An 18,442-nucleotide genomic window follows, 5' to 3' on the forward strand; every position below is an offset into this window, starting at 1 on the left:
ATGTGTACATAAGAGATAGTCATAATGGGCTAATATTGATATGTGTTGAACGCTTACCAATTTCGGTATTTCATTTATAGTTTAAGTGACTAACTGCCATCACGTTTATTCTTATTTGGCTTTTACAACGAGTATAATGTTATAAATTACCATATAGTGCGAAGGGAAAGTGAGGTGAGACAGTCAGACATGGTACGAAGTATTTTAATCAGTTTATTATAAATATGATTAGAGATTTTAAATGTCCGGACAGTATACAGAAGTACAGTGTACAGTGTTACGGTGTAATACGAGTCGTCATCTACGGTTAACCTACGATTTTTAATGTGCAGGTGCGTCTGTTTGACAAACAATTGAGTTAGATGGACCGTGCACCTTGGCCCCTAATGGGCCTGCTGTGCGTACACAGTAATACTTAATTCTAATGTAGAGAGATGAAACAATTATCGACAAGAAATTTGGCGTAAGTGTTTCTTTCATCTATCATAGAAGATGGAGTTGCTAGTCATGATAGTGGCCGTAGTGGTACGTGTTGTTGATACGGCTTATTAACTAATCGCAGAGCATCTTAATTTCTTTTATTATGGTAATGTGTTAATAGTGAATAGTGACTGGAAAGAATGGACTGACGAGTTGTCGGTTTAGTTTAGAAGTAGTATGGCGATGCTTTCCAAAATTTTGAGTTTTTGGACTTTGGTTACGTTCACGGTAGATGATACGGACACCACTCAATGAAGGTTTATGGCCAGTCTGAATGGCATGTTCGGCTAAACCACTGTAAAGCTCATCGTTATTTTTGATATGGTAATGTACAGTTTGCTATTATTGGAAGTTTAAGGCCAGTAGTAACGGAAGCAGATTGTTTTTCCATTGTTTTCGATTTGGGATTACGCTCCTCACCAATTGAAATTAAATTTTTATTTTAAAGTGGTTTAGTATTCTACGGTTCGATATCTATTGAAACTCTCCTAAAACTGAGTGCCATTACGAAAGATGGCAGAATGATCAATTTATTTTGTTTACAACAAACCCTCGATATAATATATGGTAGATTGGTAGACATGAAGAACGAAAATTCGGAAATATATCACACACACAATGACACAATTTTTTAATCACAACACAAAACAAAGCGAAGGGACATTAAAAGGGACATTCAAAAAGGAAGGGGACATTAGGATTTTGAAATATTTGTATGGCTTTCTTCCGCGCGCTTTCTCAGAACGTAAGTTACGTTACACATACATTCTTTCCGCATAAACGCTTTCGTGTGTACCAATCTACCCTATATTACATCGATGCAACAAACGCAAGTTTCGTTGAACTAAGACTCACATTCTCGCTTCGCTCGCGTCATTTCCTTATCCTTAGTATAGGTCACATCTTCATATGAGAAGTTCTGGAAGGTCTATTAACAAAAACAAACAAATGTGGCTCAGGTGCATGGATTTGGTCCCGCGCATATTACACTAAACAAAAATAAACATTTTCCAGCTCTTTTATAGATACATATCCAGATAACGTTTCTCGCATATAGCTTCTTACACAAGGCCTTTTGCACATAGCAGTTTTGCACACAGCGTGATTTTGCACACCGCAACGTGCTTATTACACGCGATGCTTTTTATTAAACGCTACATATACTTGTGTTTGCTATTATACCTGCCAGTTTGTGTAGATTAATTCTCATCTTGGGATGAGAATTTCTTTTTCTTTATACTGAACTGAACAAGTGGAAAAATGGTAGGTTCTGTTTTCGATATACATGTTGACTTTCTGAGCGTTCTACAAATTTATATGAGAAGTAGAAAAATTTAAAGTACATTTACTCGTGCCCACCGCTTCATTAAGTAGTGTATAGAATGTTTATTATATGTATTTCGACTGTATACCTAACGCGACATTCTCTTGCACTTACCCCAGAGTTAATTGATACAATTTTTCGTTTACAGAAAGTCAGTTGCATAATTCTTATCTGGTTTGCATTGCAACAAAATGCCTTAGCGTCAAACATATTATTTGTGGTTCCCTTTCCGGGACCGAGTCATTACGTTTTCATCGGAAATTTTGTGAAAGAACTCATAGCTCGAGGACATGATGTTACAGCGATAACAAATTTCAAATTAAACGAAAACTCTACGAGGTACAACGAGATATTAATCGATCCACAGTATGATATCTCTGTTCATGGTAAGAGACGGAAAAGAAGCGATGGAGGATGTGATAAAAATTGAAAATTTCTTCGTCTGTTGTAGTATTGGAACCAGGGAACCAAAATGCATATGTCTATGAATTTCAGTATCTTACGGTGCTCTATGAGATGGGAATCAAGAGTGGGATTCATGGATTGAGAGACAAAAATGTGCAAAAATTGATCCACCGAAACGACGTTCATTTCGACTTGATTATTGCGGAACAATTTTTTCAGGAAAGTTGGCTTATGTTTAGCAGAAAGTACAACGCTCCGATTGTTACAATTGGTAATATGACTGAACTTGAATTAATTGCGGAACCTACAATCAATAAAAATTTTAAATTAAAGGAACTTATGGATATTCCGACTTCTTCGATTCAATAATGGGTCTTCGAACATCGTGGTCCTTCGTACCGCATATGATTACGAAGTAAAACAATTTCAACTCCTCAGTCAGGGGTGATTCATTAAGTATGTCACAGAAATTTGGACTGTCGCCGCCTTACTCCCGCACCTTTGGTGACATACTTTTTGGGTCACACCTTTTTGACGTCATTTTAACCAATTACGTTTATAGTTACTCAGACCGAATGACGTTCTTCCAAAGAGTTCACAACACAATTCTGTCGCTGGTTGATGCATTTTACAGAAAATACTATTACTTGCCGGCTCAAAACAATATTGTTCAAGAGATTTTCGGATCAATTGAAAGTCTACAACCAATCCCATCCGTAGAGGAATTGGAGAAATCTATTTCGATTATGCTCATCAATTCACACTTAAGCATAGTGTCACCGAGACCGAGTATGCCGGGATTAATTGATATTGGTGGTGCAGCAATAAGAGCTCCCAAAAAGTTACCAGCTGACATTCAGGTCAGTTGTTACAATCTATAAAAATCTTGGACAGCCCAAGCATGTATTACCTTTACAGAAAATTCTCGACGAAGCAGTTGAAGGTGTGGTGTACGTAAGTTTCGGAGCTAATGTGAAGTGGAGAGATATGCCAACTGAAAAATTGAATGAATTTGTGGAATCATTTAACAATTTGAAATTAAAAGTTCTGTGGAAATGCGATCTAACCGACCTCCCAAATAAGTCAACAAATATTTTCATACGACAGTGGCTTCCACAATCCGATATCTTAGCCCATAAAAATGTTCGCCTATTTATCACGCATGGTGGGATGTTCGGAACTACTGAGGGAACATCCAGAGGCGTTCCGATGCTATTCATGCCAGTCTATGGAGATCAGTTTCGAAATGCTGCCAAAACGGTTGAGAAGGGACATGCATTGATATTGCACATTGCGGATGTCACAAGACAAAAATTAACCGAAAAAATTGAGACTTTGGTGTACGACAAACAGTACAGAGAACGGGCTGAGAAAATTTCTAATATTTTCAATGACAACTTGGTTCATCCAATGGACGAAGCTATGTACTGGATTGAGTATGTAATCCGTCACAAAGGTGCTGCTCACCTTAAATCAGCAGCAGTGGAAATGCCGTTCTACGCCTATTATTCAATAGATGTGTTTGGTGTCCTGATTGCCTTACCAATAGTAATATTAGCTGTGTTGGTGAAGCTATGCTTAGGTTTGTGTTGTAGAGCGAAAAATGGTGGAATCAAAGTGAGTAAGAAAAAGAGGAACTGAAGAAGAGGACACAAACGATGTGAGTACATTGACAAATAACGTTGATAGGATTGTGGTAATGACATCAGTAACGGCTGCAAATTTACAGTTGTAGGTCTAACGTAACAATCAATGTCCCACAGTATGTGTAACGTCCAATGTAATTAAAAATAAAGTCCTGAGCACAAAATGATTTTTTTTTATTAAATGTAAATTTCGGTTGGAGTATTCTGTCTGTTATTGATAGGAGAGGTATAGTAATGTCCCGCTGGTACCAGAATGAAACAGATATTTCTATCATCTAGGTGAAGACCGGACAAAATATGGTCATGGTCAAATCACTCATCGAATATCAGAAATCAATTCTACTTTGTGTTTAAGGCGTATATCTGATAACTAGTCTTTTATGCACGAAATATGAAATGACGATTCATGATAATACGAGTATATAATTTGCTGTAATCTACATCTATATAACCCAAGTAGCATTTCAGAAAAAATAACTTATTCGTTAAAATAACGTTGTAGCAACGTTGCCACAACGGTTGTGCAACCGTTGTTGCCCGGTTATAGTTTAACCTACGTCAATTAACCGTTGGATAACCGTTAAACAACGAAAAAGTTAAAAATTATAGTTGCTCTACCTTAAATTTTTAACTTTTTCGTTGTTTAACTGTTATCCAACGGTTAATTGACCTAGGTTAAACTATAACCGGGCAACAACGGTTGCAAAACCGTTGTGACAACGTTGCTACAACGTTATTCTAACGAATAAGTTATTTTTTCTGAAATGCTACTTGGGAAGAGATATCTATGGGTCAATGTTGCCATAATAACGCTCACCAATTTCTGTTTCCATTCATAGTTTAAATGCTTGACTCATATTTGATTTCGTTCGGACTTTAATGGTCAACGAATTTGTAATGTGATAAAGTTATTACAGTGTGCCAGTGGGGATTAAACAGTCAGCAATGGTAAGAAGTGTTTTAATATTAAGTACATTTTAAGAGGCATCGATGCTTAGCTGAAATTGTAGCCTACATGTGTGCGTTTCATAATTTATTTTCGGTGATTTTCAACGGAATTCTTTTTGCAACACGTACGTCGGACTCAATTCTAATTCATCAAATTTGTTATTTCTTAGAAACACATTTTCATAACGCTTCTTTGTTGTTGTGTGAAATTTTCGATAGTCCCTTGGCATTTGTATCAGTAATCTGATACTAAATTACGTCTGGACATTATAGTCAGAAATTTTTAAGGTTTCGAAATTAAGACTGCTTCACTTGGACAGATAATTTTAATGCTCCAATGCTTTGCTGAAAAGAAGATTCCTTTTTCAGAAATCTACGACCAAAATAATGACTTCGACACGAATCTGTTACAAAATATATATTTGGTTGCAGCAATTTGACCAGAACTGAAAAAACTAAACAATTTATGAATACAGTCGGCGAATTTGAAATAAGTACCGTTTCAGCTGATCCACTCATCCAAACCAATATGGTTTTACGTCTTTAAACGGTTTTGCATTAGCACATTTGTTTGTATGAGTGGATCAGATGAAAAACAGCTGGAACAAAATATGTCACTCATTTGAAAGTCGCCGACTGTATTTCTATAAACTGCTGACTTTTCTTAGAGTTGGTCAAATTGCTACAACAAAATCAAATTTTTTATTGGACGCCCACACATTCATAGTCGTTATTAAATATATCATCGGAAAAAATACGAAACACGCAAATGTAGCCTACAATTTTAGCTAAGAATTAGCATCCACGCGGCGTGGGGTAATTTGGCACACGGTGCTAAAACAACGCATTTTTCAACTACGTAAAAGGTGAACTCGCACTCCATTTTTCGATACCAAAATTTTGTAAAAGGAGTCATTAAGTCCATGACATGGCTAAAAAGCATTTGCAGCAATACTGTTGCGTGTGTGAGTTCACATTTACGTAGTTTAAAAGTGCATTCTTTTGGCACCGTGTGCCAGATTCCCCGATACCATCCACGCCTTGTGACGTTTTTTTTTCTAACTTTTCGCCGACCGATATGTCGTTGCTTTATGTAATCTCTGACAACGGTCCTAACGTCAAACTTAGATCAAATAAAGTAATAGATTCAACCCTAATAAAATTTTGCTGTCAGTGAAAGATTCAATTTCGATTTCGTTTTTACTGGTGAATATTTTTGTGAAAACTTTTTCCTTTATTTTCACAAATTTTCCCAATTTTTAATCAAGGACAAAGTAAAAATGTTTTTCCAAAAACAGTCGCTACAGAGCCATTGGCAGCTTGAAAGCTTGAATAATGGTTACTTACTTCAATATTAGGAACTTACTAATTGACTAACACCTAATTGAGAGATAAGAGGTTCCCACCAATTTTTATAAAACCAGACGAGACTAATTTTGAGATATCTACAATGATTAGATTATATTAATCTAATGTTACCCGACTGACTCGTTGTTGGGCCTGTTTGCTGGTCGTGAAACGTATAAAAACCATTCTTATCTCGGTGAACTATTCTTCAATTTCCGAATTTCACAACTGTTGAAATAGAGATAAAAGAAAGTACAAAGGCCGTGTTATGTGCCAATTATGTTCCTGTTGAGTCTACTCAATCAATTTGATAAAAATTTTCGTTCACAGAAAGTCAGTTGCATATTCATTATATTGTTCGCATTGCAACAAAATGCCTTAGCGTCAAACATATTGTTTTTGGTTCCCTTTCCGGGACCGAGTCATTACGTTTTCATCGGCAATTTTGTCAAAGAACTCATAGCTCGAGGACATGATGTTACAGCGATAACAAATTTCAAATTAAACGAAAACTCTACGAGGTACAACGAGATATTAATCGATCCACAGTATGATAAATCTGGTCACGGTAAGCACAACGCCTTGAAAAAACTTTGGTAGATGTGGTGAAAATTGATTTTTTGTTCGTTACAGTTGTGAGACCAGGGAACCAAAATGCATATGTCTATGAATTTCAGTATCTTACTGTGCTCTATGAATTGGGAATTAGGAGCGGAATTCATGGATTGAGAGACAAAAATGTGCAAAAATTGATCCACCGAAACGACATTCATTTCGACTTGATTATTGCGGAGCAATTTTTTCAGGAAAGTTGGCTTATGTTTAGCAGAAAGTACAACGCTCCGATTGTTACAATTGGTAATATGACTGAACTTGAATTAATTGCGGAACCTACAATCAATACCAATTTTAAATTTAAGGAACTTACGGATATTCCGACTTCTTCGATTCAATAATGGGTCTTCGAACATCGTGGTCCTTCGTACCGCATATGATTACGAAGTAAAACAATTTCAACTCCTAAGTCAGGGGTGATTCATAAGATATGTCACGAAAGAATCGACGTTTTTCTGACTCTTTCCTCCCCAATCAAAATACCAATGTAAAGACTGTCACCTGTGTCCAATACCAATCACTCCCCTATCTTTGGTGACATACATATTGAGTCACCCTTTTCTGACGACATTTTAACCAATTACGTTTATAGTTACTCCGATCGAATGACGTTCTTCCAAAGAGTTCACAACACGATTCTGTCACTGGCTGATGCATTCTACAGAAAATACTATTACTTGCCAGCTCAGAACAACATTGTTCAAGAGATTTTCGGATCAATTGAAAGTCTACAACCAATCCCATCCGTAGAGGAATTGGAGAAATCCATTTCGATTATGCTCATCAATTCACACATAAGCATAGTGCCACCAAGACCGAGTATGCCGGGATTAATTGATATTGGTGGTGCAGCAATTAGAGCTCCAAAAAAATTACCAGCTGACATTCAGGTCAATTGATTAATATTAACAAACTGAACTGTTTGAATATGCAATTTTTACAGAAATTTCTCGACGAAGCAGTTGAAGGTGTGGTGTACGTTAGTTTCGGAGCTAATGTGAAATGGAGAGACATGCCAACTGAAAAATTGAACGAATTTGTGGAATCATTTAACAATTTGAAACTAAAAGTTCTGTGGAAGTGCGATCTAACCGATCTCCCGAATCAGTCAACAAACATTTTCATACGGCAGTGGCTTCCACAATCCGACATCTTGGCTCACAAAAATGTCCGTTTATTTATCACGCATGGTGGGATGTTCGGAACCACTGAAGGAATATCCAGAGGCGTTCCGATGCTATTCATGCCGGTCTATGGAGATCAGTTCCGAAATGCTGCCAAAACTGTTGAAAAGGGATTCGGACTGATCTTGCATATTGGGGATGTCACAAGACACAAATTAACCGAAAAAATTGAGACCTTGGTGTACGACAGAAAGTACAGTGAACGGGTTGAAGAAATTTCGAACATTTTCAATGACAATTTGGTTCATCCAATGGACGAAGCTATGTATTGGATTGAGTATGTGATCCGTCACAAAGGTGCTGCTCACCTTAAATCAGCAGCAGTGGAAATGCCGTTCTACTCCTATTATTCAATAGACGTGTTTGGTGTCCTAATTACCTTACCGATAGTAGTATTAGCTGTGTTAGTTGAGCTATGCTCATGTTTGTGTTGTAGAGCGAAAAATGGTGGAATCAAGGAGAGCAAGAAAAAGATGAGCTGAACATTATGAAAACACAAATGATATGAAGTCATTGAAAAGTAACGTTGACAGGATTTGGGCAATGTCATCAAAATGGATGCATGCAACGCAGTGCGTAGGATCTTGCTGCATATTTTCTTTCATAATCAATGTAATTAAAAAGAAAGTGTGAGCATGAAAGGATTGTTTTATTGAATGGAAGTTTTCATTTGAGTATTTTGTCTCTTTATAAATGAGAAATATTTCTCCATGTCCATGACTTGCTGTTTAACGTATCAGTATCAAATTCGTGCTTTAGGTGAAAACAGAACGAAATCAATCCATTCTATAGTACACATCACATGCTCCGTAATGTTTCTAGGTGTTCCAGGTTGTAATTGAGTGAGTTATGTTCATTTTACAACGTGAATGAACAGTTATGTGTTACAAATTATGCAAGGATAAAATTCTACTATGAAGCCGTGCATATACTGCATGTTAACGATGTTAACGAATCGTATCTTTTAACGAATTCCGCCCACAATAATTTCAAAACTTTAATCACATTTAGCTTTTAGCTGAAACATTGAATAGCTCGCACTGTCAGTGGTAACCCACAGCCGTGAACACACAATATTTTAGTTTGCAAACAATTCTTGTGTGTATCCATAACAAAGAGCTTGTCGCTAATTATCAGTACATAACAAATGAAAATTTACCGTGCACATTGTTATCGCTGAACGTGCTTTTTCAACATTAAGGCATATAAAAAACCATAAAAAAAGAAAGGGAAATAATTTTTAAAAAAATTGCCTAAATGAAAATTGGCCCATTACAATCTGTTATATTATCGTCTGTTTATTACGTTCTTATGGCCCCGCTGAGAGCGTGTATAGTGGAATTCATTTTCGTTTTCAATTGCTATTAAATTTTCGTGTAATTTTCAAAAGGGGAAATGTTGTTAGATGACTTACCGAATCACGTGATACCCAGAAGCAATGTGAGAATCGACAAATTAACGTACATTCACCAATGTTACATTGTTAGGAAATTGTGAATGGGAAATGTAACCAAATTGAAAACGAATAACTTAAGGCTGCTAAAGACACTGACATCAAAGAAATTAGCGGTCACAGGAAATTTCTGAAAGATTGGCTTTTGATGGAAATTTGTTGCCGTATTACGTTTGGCTTTTGGTATAATGTTTGTAGATAAACCTTTTGCTTTCTTGCTTAACGTTACCACAGCTTATTACTACTAGAAAATATTCGACAGCTGATGAATAGTATTTTACATATCAAGGATAAAAAGATGAAAAGAAGTTTCGTGTGTATTCAGTCGATCCGAGGCGTAGCCGATAAATACATGAAAACTAGATTTTCATCTTTTTAACCCGAGTTATGTAATGGATTTTTCCTAGAATCGTTTTTTTTACAAAACTCATTGACATCCGCTTCGCCTCGGGGCTCGGATCAACAAAATTTACACGAAAACAGGACTTTTCAACTTCTTATCATGTGTTTTGTAAATGACTATTAAGGGCAAGAATCACACGAAAACGCACCTTTCATATTTCAATCTCTTTCGACGCTCAGCATATAAAATCCATTATCTAATTCGGAATAGAAAGAAAAATCACGTTTTTGTGTGAGCTTTCTTGATCCGAAGTTTGGCGGAGTGTAACCCACATTTTTATCTGTTACGTAGTCACGTTCCAAACTACTAAATATGCGTATCGCTGTAAAGCTGAGGTCCTCCACATTCATAATAAGTAATAATTTAATCAAATAATTGCATTAGTGAGGTCACAGAACTCATCAAAGTTCACCGAGGTTACATTGATTTTGAGAAATTTTCCGGAAGTCATATTTTCGTCCGATAATCAGCAAATTTTATGAATTACTCATATACATAGGCTCTGCTGTAATCTACTATTACATTTACACACCTGTAAACGGGGAAGAAAACGACATAAATGTCTAAGCTTATTGGTAAAAAAAATCTTTCTCACTTTCGAATCCATTAGTGCGCCCTTCAATCAAAAATATGACGAACAGAGACGACATTTTACAGAACCATTCTTTACGTGAGATGAGATCAGCGTCATATACGCTCATTCCATTGTCTATATATTGAAAATATTCGAAATTAAAGTGTTGTTGTTCTCGCACCACTTACTTAGTGCAAACCGATGTCACTTTCATTACTGTGAAATGTTTACTCAAAAATGCGGACGGAATAACATTATCAATCGTTTGGCTGATTTCAGCTAACAATCGCACAAAAAATGCACCGCAACCCTAGAAACCTGTCCGGTACACCAACATCGTATTTAATAACTATTATTTGTCCCTCCCCAAAATAAACATCAAAATAAATAAAGAGAAACACGACCGACTCCAAAACGCTATAACCGTGTGTTAAACTGAAAAATTATTGATCGCTTGATGTCGTCGAAAATTTTTATTTTTCCTTAAGCAATGTCTTGTAAGTATATTACGAGATTGAATAAAATAAAAAATTTAAGTAATCTAAAAGTCTATATCCTTACATCCGATATATCCCCATTATGCTACACATAGTATATGGTCGCATATAGTGGAAGTCGTCTCGTTTCCCTAAATATATTCATATAGCAACATGTCAATGGTGTTATTTTCAAAATTGTGTTCGATACATACATGTACATTGTACATATTGATATACTATTATGCATACACTTGAATATCCCCATCCCGGGAAATGTTTTCGCTGGAACAGTATATCAGTACAACAAAAACACAACAGAAGCAGTTTGTTCCAATATTCATCCCCCTCAATACCAAACAAAATGAAATTTTTACATGCAACCAGCGACGGTGTTATGAGGCAACGGCATCGGCTTGTGTGTGGACAATATTCTGTATCCAACACAATTTATTATTTATGAATGCATAAGTAATTCGCCATGGACGTGGAAAGTGTCCCCCATAAATAAGTGCACCCATAGTTTGTTATTAAGATGAATTTCATGTTGTTTAATATTGGTTATAGTTATGCTTCGAGTTATGCAGATTGTATGGAAGAAGAAAATTGTTTGGGTATGGGACAAGTTTATGATGGCGACGATTGGGTCATCCAGTCTATTGTGGAACTGTGTTTTTTTTTAGTTAAACACATTTGGTGATAAGTTTTCATCCATCACTTTAGGGTGAATTCTATTAACACTTTTAGCTGGATGTTATTTTGAAAACTTTTATGGTAAAAATAAGTTAACTAAAAAAGTGGTGTAATTAAAAATTCAATCAACTTGTAGAGGGATTCTTTTTTGAAAGGCATCCAAGGAAAACATTTGCTCAAGTAAAACAGGTGGGACGTGATTCTTCTATTCTTCTACGTTGTCAATGGAAAGCAGGGTTCACATTATGAACTTAATATAGTTACGGGCCAATATTGCCAATACTACTCATCTACACAAGATACGATTCATTGAAAAAAAATGAAAATTCGACTACCTCTGTAAAAGTCGTGCTCCTCTGTATCGACCGTCTCGACGAAGCAACTAAAAAAAATTATCTGCCTTTGTTGTTACTAGTCTCTGCTTTCCGTTTCCAATGTTACCAAACATGCTTGAATAGTAAAGTAGTGATACGAATGTACTTTTTCATGCCTTGGGCATAAATTTCAGAATTTAGGCTACAATTTGGCGTTGTGTTGATATGACTTAAGAGACATCGATGCTTTGCTGAAAAGCATTCATTTGGGCGTCTTAAAATGCTGGATCTTAGTTTACTTTTGATGATATCTTTCCACAAAAATTCATTTTCAAAAAGGTACAAAATACACTGAAAATGTTTCTGATGAACTTTTCACCCAAAATACACTGAAAGTGTTTTTTGATCAACTTTTCGCCCAAAATACACTGAAAGTGTTTTCTGATCAAGTTTTCGCCCAAAATAGACTGAAAGTGTTCTTTGATCAACTTTTCGCCCAAAATACACTGAAAGTGTTCTTTGATCAACTTTTCGCCCAAAATACACTGAAAGTGTTCACTGATCAACTTTTCGCCCAAAATAGACTGAAATTGTTTTCTGATCAACTTTTCGCCCAAAATACACTGAAAGTGTTCTTTGATCAACTTTTCGCCCAAAATACACTGAAAGTGTTCTTTGATCAACTTTTTGCCCAAAATACACTTAAAGTGTTCACTGATCAAGTTTTCGCCCAAAGTACACTGAAAGTTTTCTTTGATCAACTTCGAAAGTATTTTCTGATCAGTTGTCGCCCAAAATACACTGAAACTGTTCACTGATCAACTTTACGCCCAAAATAGACTGAAAGTGTTTTCTGATCAAGTATTCGCCCAAAATACACTAGAATGTTCACTGATCAACTTTACGCCCAAAATAGACTGAAAGTGTTTTCTGATCAAGTATTCGCCCAAAATACACTAGAATGTTCACTGATCAACTTTTCGCACAAAATACACTGAAAGTGTTCTTTGGTCAAGTTTTCGTTAAAAATACACCGAAAGTGTTTTCTAATCAATTTTTCGCCCAAAATACACTGAAAGTGTTTACTGATCAATTTTTCGCCCAAAATATACTAGAAGTGTTCACTGATCAACTTTTCGCCCAAAATCCGTAAAAAGTGTTTTCTGATTAACTTTTCGCCCAAAAAACACTGAAAGTGTTTTCTGATCAAGTTTTCGCCCAAAATACACAGAAAGTGTTCACGACCGCAATAACGGCAATGAATGTGTTAGCTTTCGAAAGAAATCAGATTTGGTTGTAGCAGTTTGACCAGCTCTGACAAAACTGAGCAGTTTATGAAAATTTCGTTAAACTGCTCACGTTACTCAGAGCCGGTCAAACGACTATACAACCAAAACTATTTTTTATTTAAAGCTTACACATTCGTGGTCGTTATTGCGGTCGTACATTTTTCAAAAAGGATTCTGATGAAAAATTATCATAAAAAATGAAACACGAGCGGCGCAATTGTAAAGGACAATTTTAGCTAAGTACTGATGCCTCTTAGCTTAGTACTGATGCTTAGCTGAAATTAGAGTCCACATTTGTGTGTTTTGTAACTTATTTTCAAAATTGTACGAAAATAAATAGTATTTTACATGACTAGGGATAAGAAGATGAAAAGTAGAGTTCGTTGTTGATCCGAGGCGAATGGATTTTACATACTGAGGGCGTCGAAAGACGTGCTTCAAACATGAAGAGTACGGTTTTCGACGCATGTAGCTTATGTAAAGACATTTGGTCGTATATTTAGCAGCTACAAAATGCTACAACTAAGGCTTGTCTTCCTCTTACCAAAAAAGTACTCCATGTGAGAGACAAAATTGAATTTTTCAATTTTTGCTTTGTGTATTTGACAGCTCGCTCTCTCACAGATTCCTTTTGTTGAGTCAAAACCATACTTAAATCTATTTCTTAATGAAAGCTAACACATTAGTAGTTGTTATTGTAGTCGTACATTTTTTTTAAAAGGATTTACTCAAAGCCAACACATTTTGCTACAAAACGACGGTCTCACTGTTTCCAGAAAGGACGCGGATACAAAGTTTTCTTCGAAACTTTTGCACACAAATTTAGGCTACAATATAGCGTTCTGTTGATTGGTCTGAATCTATTTATCTGAATCTATTAGTCTATTCAATGTTTAATTTCAAAGAGCTTTTTACCAACATTATTTACTGAAAAGAAATAATCACTCGAATGTGACATGCTTTAGTATGTATACGTAAATGAATAATATTGAGATGGAATAGTTGAGATCTTATACATATACAAGTCACACTTCCCATAAATTAGTTCTAGTCGTTTCATAAGAATTCGTGCTTGAATCCATTTCTAAAGGATTGGAAAACGTTCAGAAATAATTTCATTAACTAGAAACGAAAAACTTCTGACAAATTTTATATATAAGTACCTTAACGCTCTGTACTTACCTCTTTCTTTCAATAGAAGTACTCCGCTCAATTAATTCTATAAGATATATGCTCTTACGTGCCTATTGTATTAGACGGAAAATTTTCACTTTACACTTCCACTTCAATCCAACTAAATTTTAACTTTGTATTAAATCCCTTTTTCAATGCAATCGAGAAAAAGGAAAATCAACGCAAAAAATTGCAAATTGTTTCTCTCATGTTCACTCACATTAAATATAGTTCTTTGTTACATACACTACAATTAAATTCGCTTTGATCTAACACAGTGTTTGAGTTTGAAAAGCTAAAGAAAACCGCACTTCTTTTTATCAAAGTATAATTCTTTCTAAATGTTTGATGTGTGCAACACTACTTTGCAACTACATGTTTATCATGTCTTCATGAACATGTTGTAAGGTATATCATTCGAGATGCAACTATATTTCAAATTCAGCAATGTAGATGATAAAACGGAATCACCTACTTTGATGGTTGGCTGGATTTTACTGTATGTACGTTCATTGTTATGAAAGACTTTTGCATACAAAACACCTTTGTGCACACACTTTTTTGGTATGATGTGATGAATAGTGCTCTGTTATTGTTGTCCAACCATGTTTGCCTCACTGTAAACAAAGGAAAATGGTTTTTCGTTCAATGGAAATTAATCAGAAAGTAAAACACATCAAGAACAACAATTTAACATTCACTTTGGAGTTCTACATGAGGTGCATTTGATTGTTAAAAGGAATATTGAATTTACAGTTAGCGACCGAGCGTTCAACGGAAAAGTCGAAAAAAACGAGTCTTCGTATGAAGCCGAAGTCAATAGCCACGCGAAAAATTGACTTTTGATTTTTACTCCTTTACGCTTCGCGCTGGCCGCAAACTTTCGCTCTTGTTGAAATTTTCTATTGTCTCCCCCTGGTAAACAATAGTTATTGGTGTACCTGTTTTGGACGATTGATTTTAGGCAATTTCGCGGAAAGTACCTTTAATCAACCGTCCCAAACAGGTAAGTTTTCATACAAAGAGCCGAAAACCTGCGAAAATTTGAAAAATTCCCTCATTTACCCGAAGATCACATCATCACTTATGTTCTAGCCGTTTACATACATGAACACTTCTGTACTGTGCTTTAACACGTTGACTTTGACTTATGATTTTTAGAATTTTATTTGGAGGTATTCCTCGACCCCCTTAGCACTTTCCGGCGTGCGTAAAGTGCCTGCTCGAGCATTATCCCCTACGTGTTAAAGTGATAGGTCGTTGAAAATAAAATAAAATTTCGATCACTCATCAAATTTTGCTTTCAGAATTCAGATAAACGAAATTTTAGTACGAGACCAATATCTCTATACCAGAGGCGAAAGATCAATATTTATTATCGGTCAAAAACGGTCTCTAACGTCCGTCGTTTTCAAAGTTCTCCACACAAAATGTAAACAAACGGCAGCTGTTAGGGACCCTTTTTGACAGATAAAAAATGTTGATCTTTTGCCTGGTATATAGCCTTTGACGAGACTAGCTAGCTTCCAGTTCTTCTGGTGGCTTTTTGTTGACTTGGTTGAAAAGAAATACTTAATTCTATTCTGGCATGTTGCCCTTTCAACTTTTGTATTTATTCTCTTTCTCAATTACTTTTCTTTCCCAAATCAGTGAATAGATGCCTCACTTCGATTTGTCGATTTCACAAATATTTTTACATCCTGTTTGAGATCTAACACTTTTTGTTCGGTTAGAATAATTTGAATTATAGGCGCCTTAACCTTTAGAACCCTCCGAATATAACGATTATGCTTTTGAACTGATATATTTTCGTTTATTTCAAGATCACGGCCACGACAATGAAATATAATCAATATTTCAAGTGCATGTCTACCATTTAGGACATCTTATTAGTAATTTAACTGTGAATTTGTTATTAATTAATGGAGAGGAACAACAAAAGATAAGAAAGTTATGTAATGACAAAAAAGGTAAAGTCTTACCAAATAGTTGCAATTAGAAGGTGTTTCACAGAATGCGATATAAACTACTGGAGTTAAATACCCTTTTCAGACAAATCGTCTCAAATTTAAACTTTAGGTATCGTTTGGTGCTGCGTTTGTTTTTTTATTTCCATCGAAAAAAAGTGTACTAAACAAAACATGAAAATATGTAATTCAAAAGTACACGAAGGTATCGATTACAAGATTACACAATATACATACAGTTACGCATGAAGCCAACAACAAAGCCAGACCCTATCATCGGTATAACATATAATTCGTTGAAGGTACCGTACTAAAAAAAGAAAGAAAAAATAGAGGTGTGTGGCTGGTAGCATGGTAGTTACCTCAATAATCTACTGTATTTATACGAGCTATTGATAAAAGTTTGTAGGCATTTCGAGTTTAGGTTTCGTTTCATTTATATAAGCCGCGCTATATGAAAGTATCGTATAGTCGGAACTCTTGACATGACATTTGCTAGGTCAAGCAGATTGAAATCATATAATACACACGGTGCGTTTACACATTATTGAGTGTATCATTTTCATGGTATAATGAAATCTAAGTGGTCAAATCGAATTAGCTGCGTATATGTGTGGATGGATGTAATACAGATCGTATTACGTTATCAATTGTTTCGGTTTCATGAATTAATCACCACGAAATGGTATACTTTCAGCTAGTCCAGCTACTTTATGCGTATTTATGTTGTCTGGAAATCGAATAAAAAAAAAGTTTTTTGCAAAACAAACGCCTACACCGAATCACTAAGGTTCCACGGCAAGGCAAACACCATCGTTTTCTATTAAACTTTTAACTGTTAATTCAAAGAAGTTAGAAAGTTTGTCGATGGACATGGCCTAATTGTGTTGAGAGGATTTCTTCGGCAGCATATTTAATAAAGTATACCAGTAATAACATGTAAGCTCTGCAGATATTTCCAGGTTTTATAAAATTTGCTAAATTTTCTTCTCCTTCTTTTTTTTTCATATGTGCGGTGTGATTAACCCTATTTCCTCCACCCAAGCGAGGTCATGAGAGAATACAGTTTTGTTAACGCTTCGTATCATGACAGTTCGTAGGAGAAAATGTCTAATGACGTATAATGATATTTTCTCTCCCGAACTGTCAACTTTGTTTTTATGAAGAACCCTTGGAAGAAGATAGGAAAGACCGAGGTCAGGGCGCGCTCCGCTCTGGCAGCAAAACTTCGCTCTTGTCCGAATTTACTAGTTCTTTCCATCGATAAGACAATAACTACATTAAAAAGTAAATGACGTAAATTAAGGCATGTTTCTAATCTTATCAAAACTAGATCTAAACAATTTGTAAAACTTGAGGGCTCAGAATGTTACAGGAGTGATTCTCGAAGATCATGAGGTGCTATTACTTTTAAGGTAACATAAATATGTCTTGCGAAAATTCTTGTTAATAAAGAATGAAAGACCAACTGATGGATAAGCATCAATGTCCAGCCAAGGTTCGCCATCACATATTATAGTACACTAAGTCCTTGGTTGGAGACTGTGGTTTTGCCTAGAGGGAGGTTCGTAGTCCGAGCCGAAGCAAGGTATTTTACTTGCGAAGTCTTGCGAAGAGTGCTGCAAGTAATAGTTATTTACGTATCGAAAGAGTTACGTATTAAATTTTATCAATGAAAGTATAAACTAGGTATGGTCTGTTCATACAAACCGGAGGACATACAAAGTTTGACAATCGACCATACCTTGTGTTGACGTTCATTGAATTATCGCATACGGTGTGTGTGTGTGTATTGTGCGCTATATACACGACGTACATAAGAGTAAACTTTACCCTAGAGAGCTAAAGGTTTTGCAAGCAAAATTATGTCACTAGAAAAAGAGATTGCGATAAAATACCTCACTGATATAAGGCTGTATACGAGAGACTCGTACTAAGACTCGCGCAAGCTTTCGTTTTTAAGGCCTGCGGGTAAATAATGCAGCAGTCCTGGGAAGAAATAAGCGATGTAAGAAGAAATAAAAAAAAATTGTCGGTTTTTGATGATTTTTCGATTATCATAAAGATACGAGTTAAAGTTACCCCAAAAGTCGGCTATTTCTTCCCAGAATTGCTGCATTATTAACGCCAGCAATACTAAGAACAATTTGG

At 35.7% G+C, this 18,442-nt stretch overlaps 2 protein-coding genes across 6 annotated transcripts in view; one reads left to right on the forward strand and one right to left on the reverse strand.

The window, feature by feature from the left end:
- Window positions 1-18,442, reverse strand: part of LOC119070127 — an 84,902-nt gene that overhangs the window by 58,960 nt on the left and 7,500 nt on the right. Inside the window, exon 2 of the mRNA XM_037174451.1 lies at window positions 14,334-14,941. The gene's annotated coding sequence lies outside the window, so the exon portion shown is untranslated. The remainder of the gene's footprint in view (window positions 1-14,333; window positions 14,942-18,442) is intronic.
- LOC119070352 (UDP-glycosyltransferase UGT5-like) lies at window positions 36-8,586 on the forward strand. 5 transcript variants are annotated; one of them, XM_037174669.1, is made up of 6 exons: window positions 36-192; window positions 1,953-2,190; window positions 2,256-2,480; window positions 2,543-2,624; window positions 2,772-3,069; window positions 7,709-8,586. In XM_037174669.1, exons 1-6 carry the CDS (start codon window positions 190-192, stop codon window positions 8,429-8,431), a joined length of 1,569 nt encoding a protein of 522 aa, XP_037030564.1. In that variant the 5' UTR covers window positions 36-189; the 3' UTR covers window positions 8,432-8,586. The 5 variants fall into 5 exon arrangements, with proteins under 5 accessions (XP_037030564.1, XP_037030556.1, XP_037030548.1 ...); XM_037174661.1 differs by lacking the exon at window positions 2,772-3,069 and adding an exon at window positions 7,358-7,655; XM_037174653.1 differs by lacking the exons at window positions 2,256-2,480; window positions 2,543-2,624; window positions 2,772-3,069 and adding exons at window positions 6,784-7,008; window positions 7,071-7,152; window positions 7,358-7,655.

The sequence above is a fragment of the Bradysia coprophila genome, chromosome II (genome assembly GCF_014529535.1).
Source record: "Bradysia coprophila strain Holo2 chromosome II, BU_Bcop_v1, whole genome shotgun sequence".
NCBI classification, from domain to species: domain Eukaryota; kingdom Metazoa; phylum Arthropoda; class Insecta; order Diptera; family Sciaridae; genus Bradysia; species Bradysia coprophila.

Bases quoted from the DNA above. Each gene is read 5' to 3' on its own strand.
- LOC119070352 (XM_037174669.1), top strand. The intron at 2,191-2,255 runs GTAAGAGACGGA...CGTCTGTTGTAG, and splicing joins GTATGATATCTCTGTTCATG to TATTGGAACCAGGGAACCAA. The intron at 2,625-2,771 runs GTAAAACAATTT...TTACGTTTATAG, and splicing joins GTACCGCATATGATTACGAA to TTACTCAGACCGAATGACGT.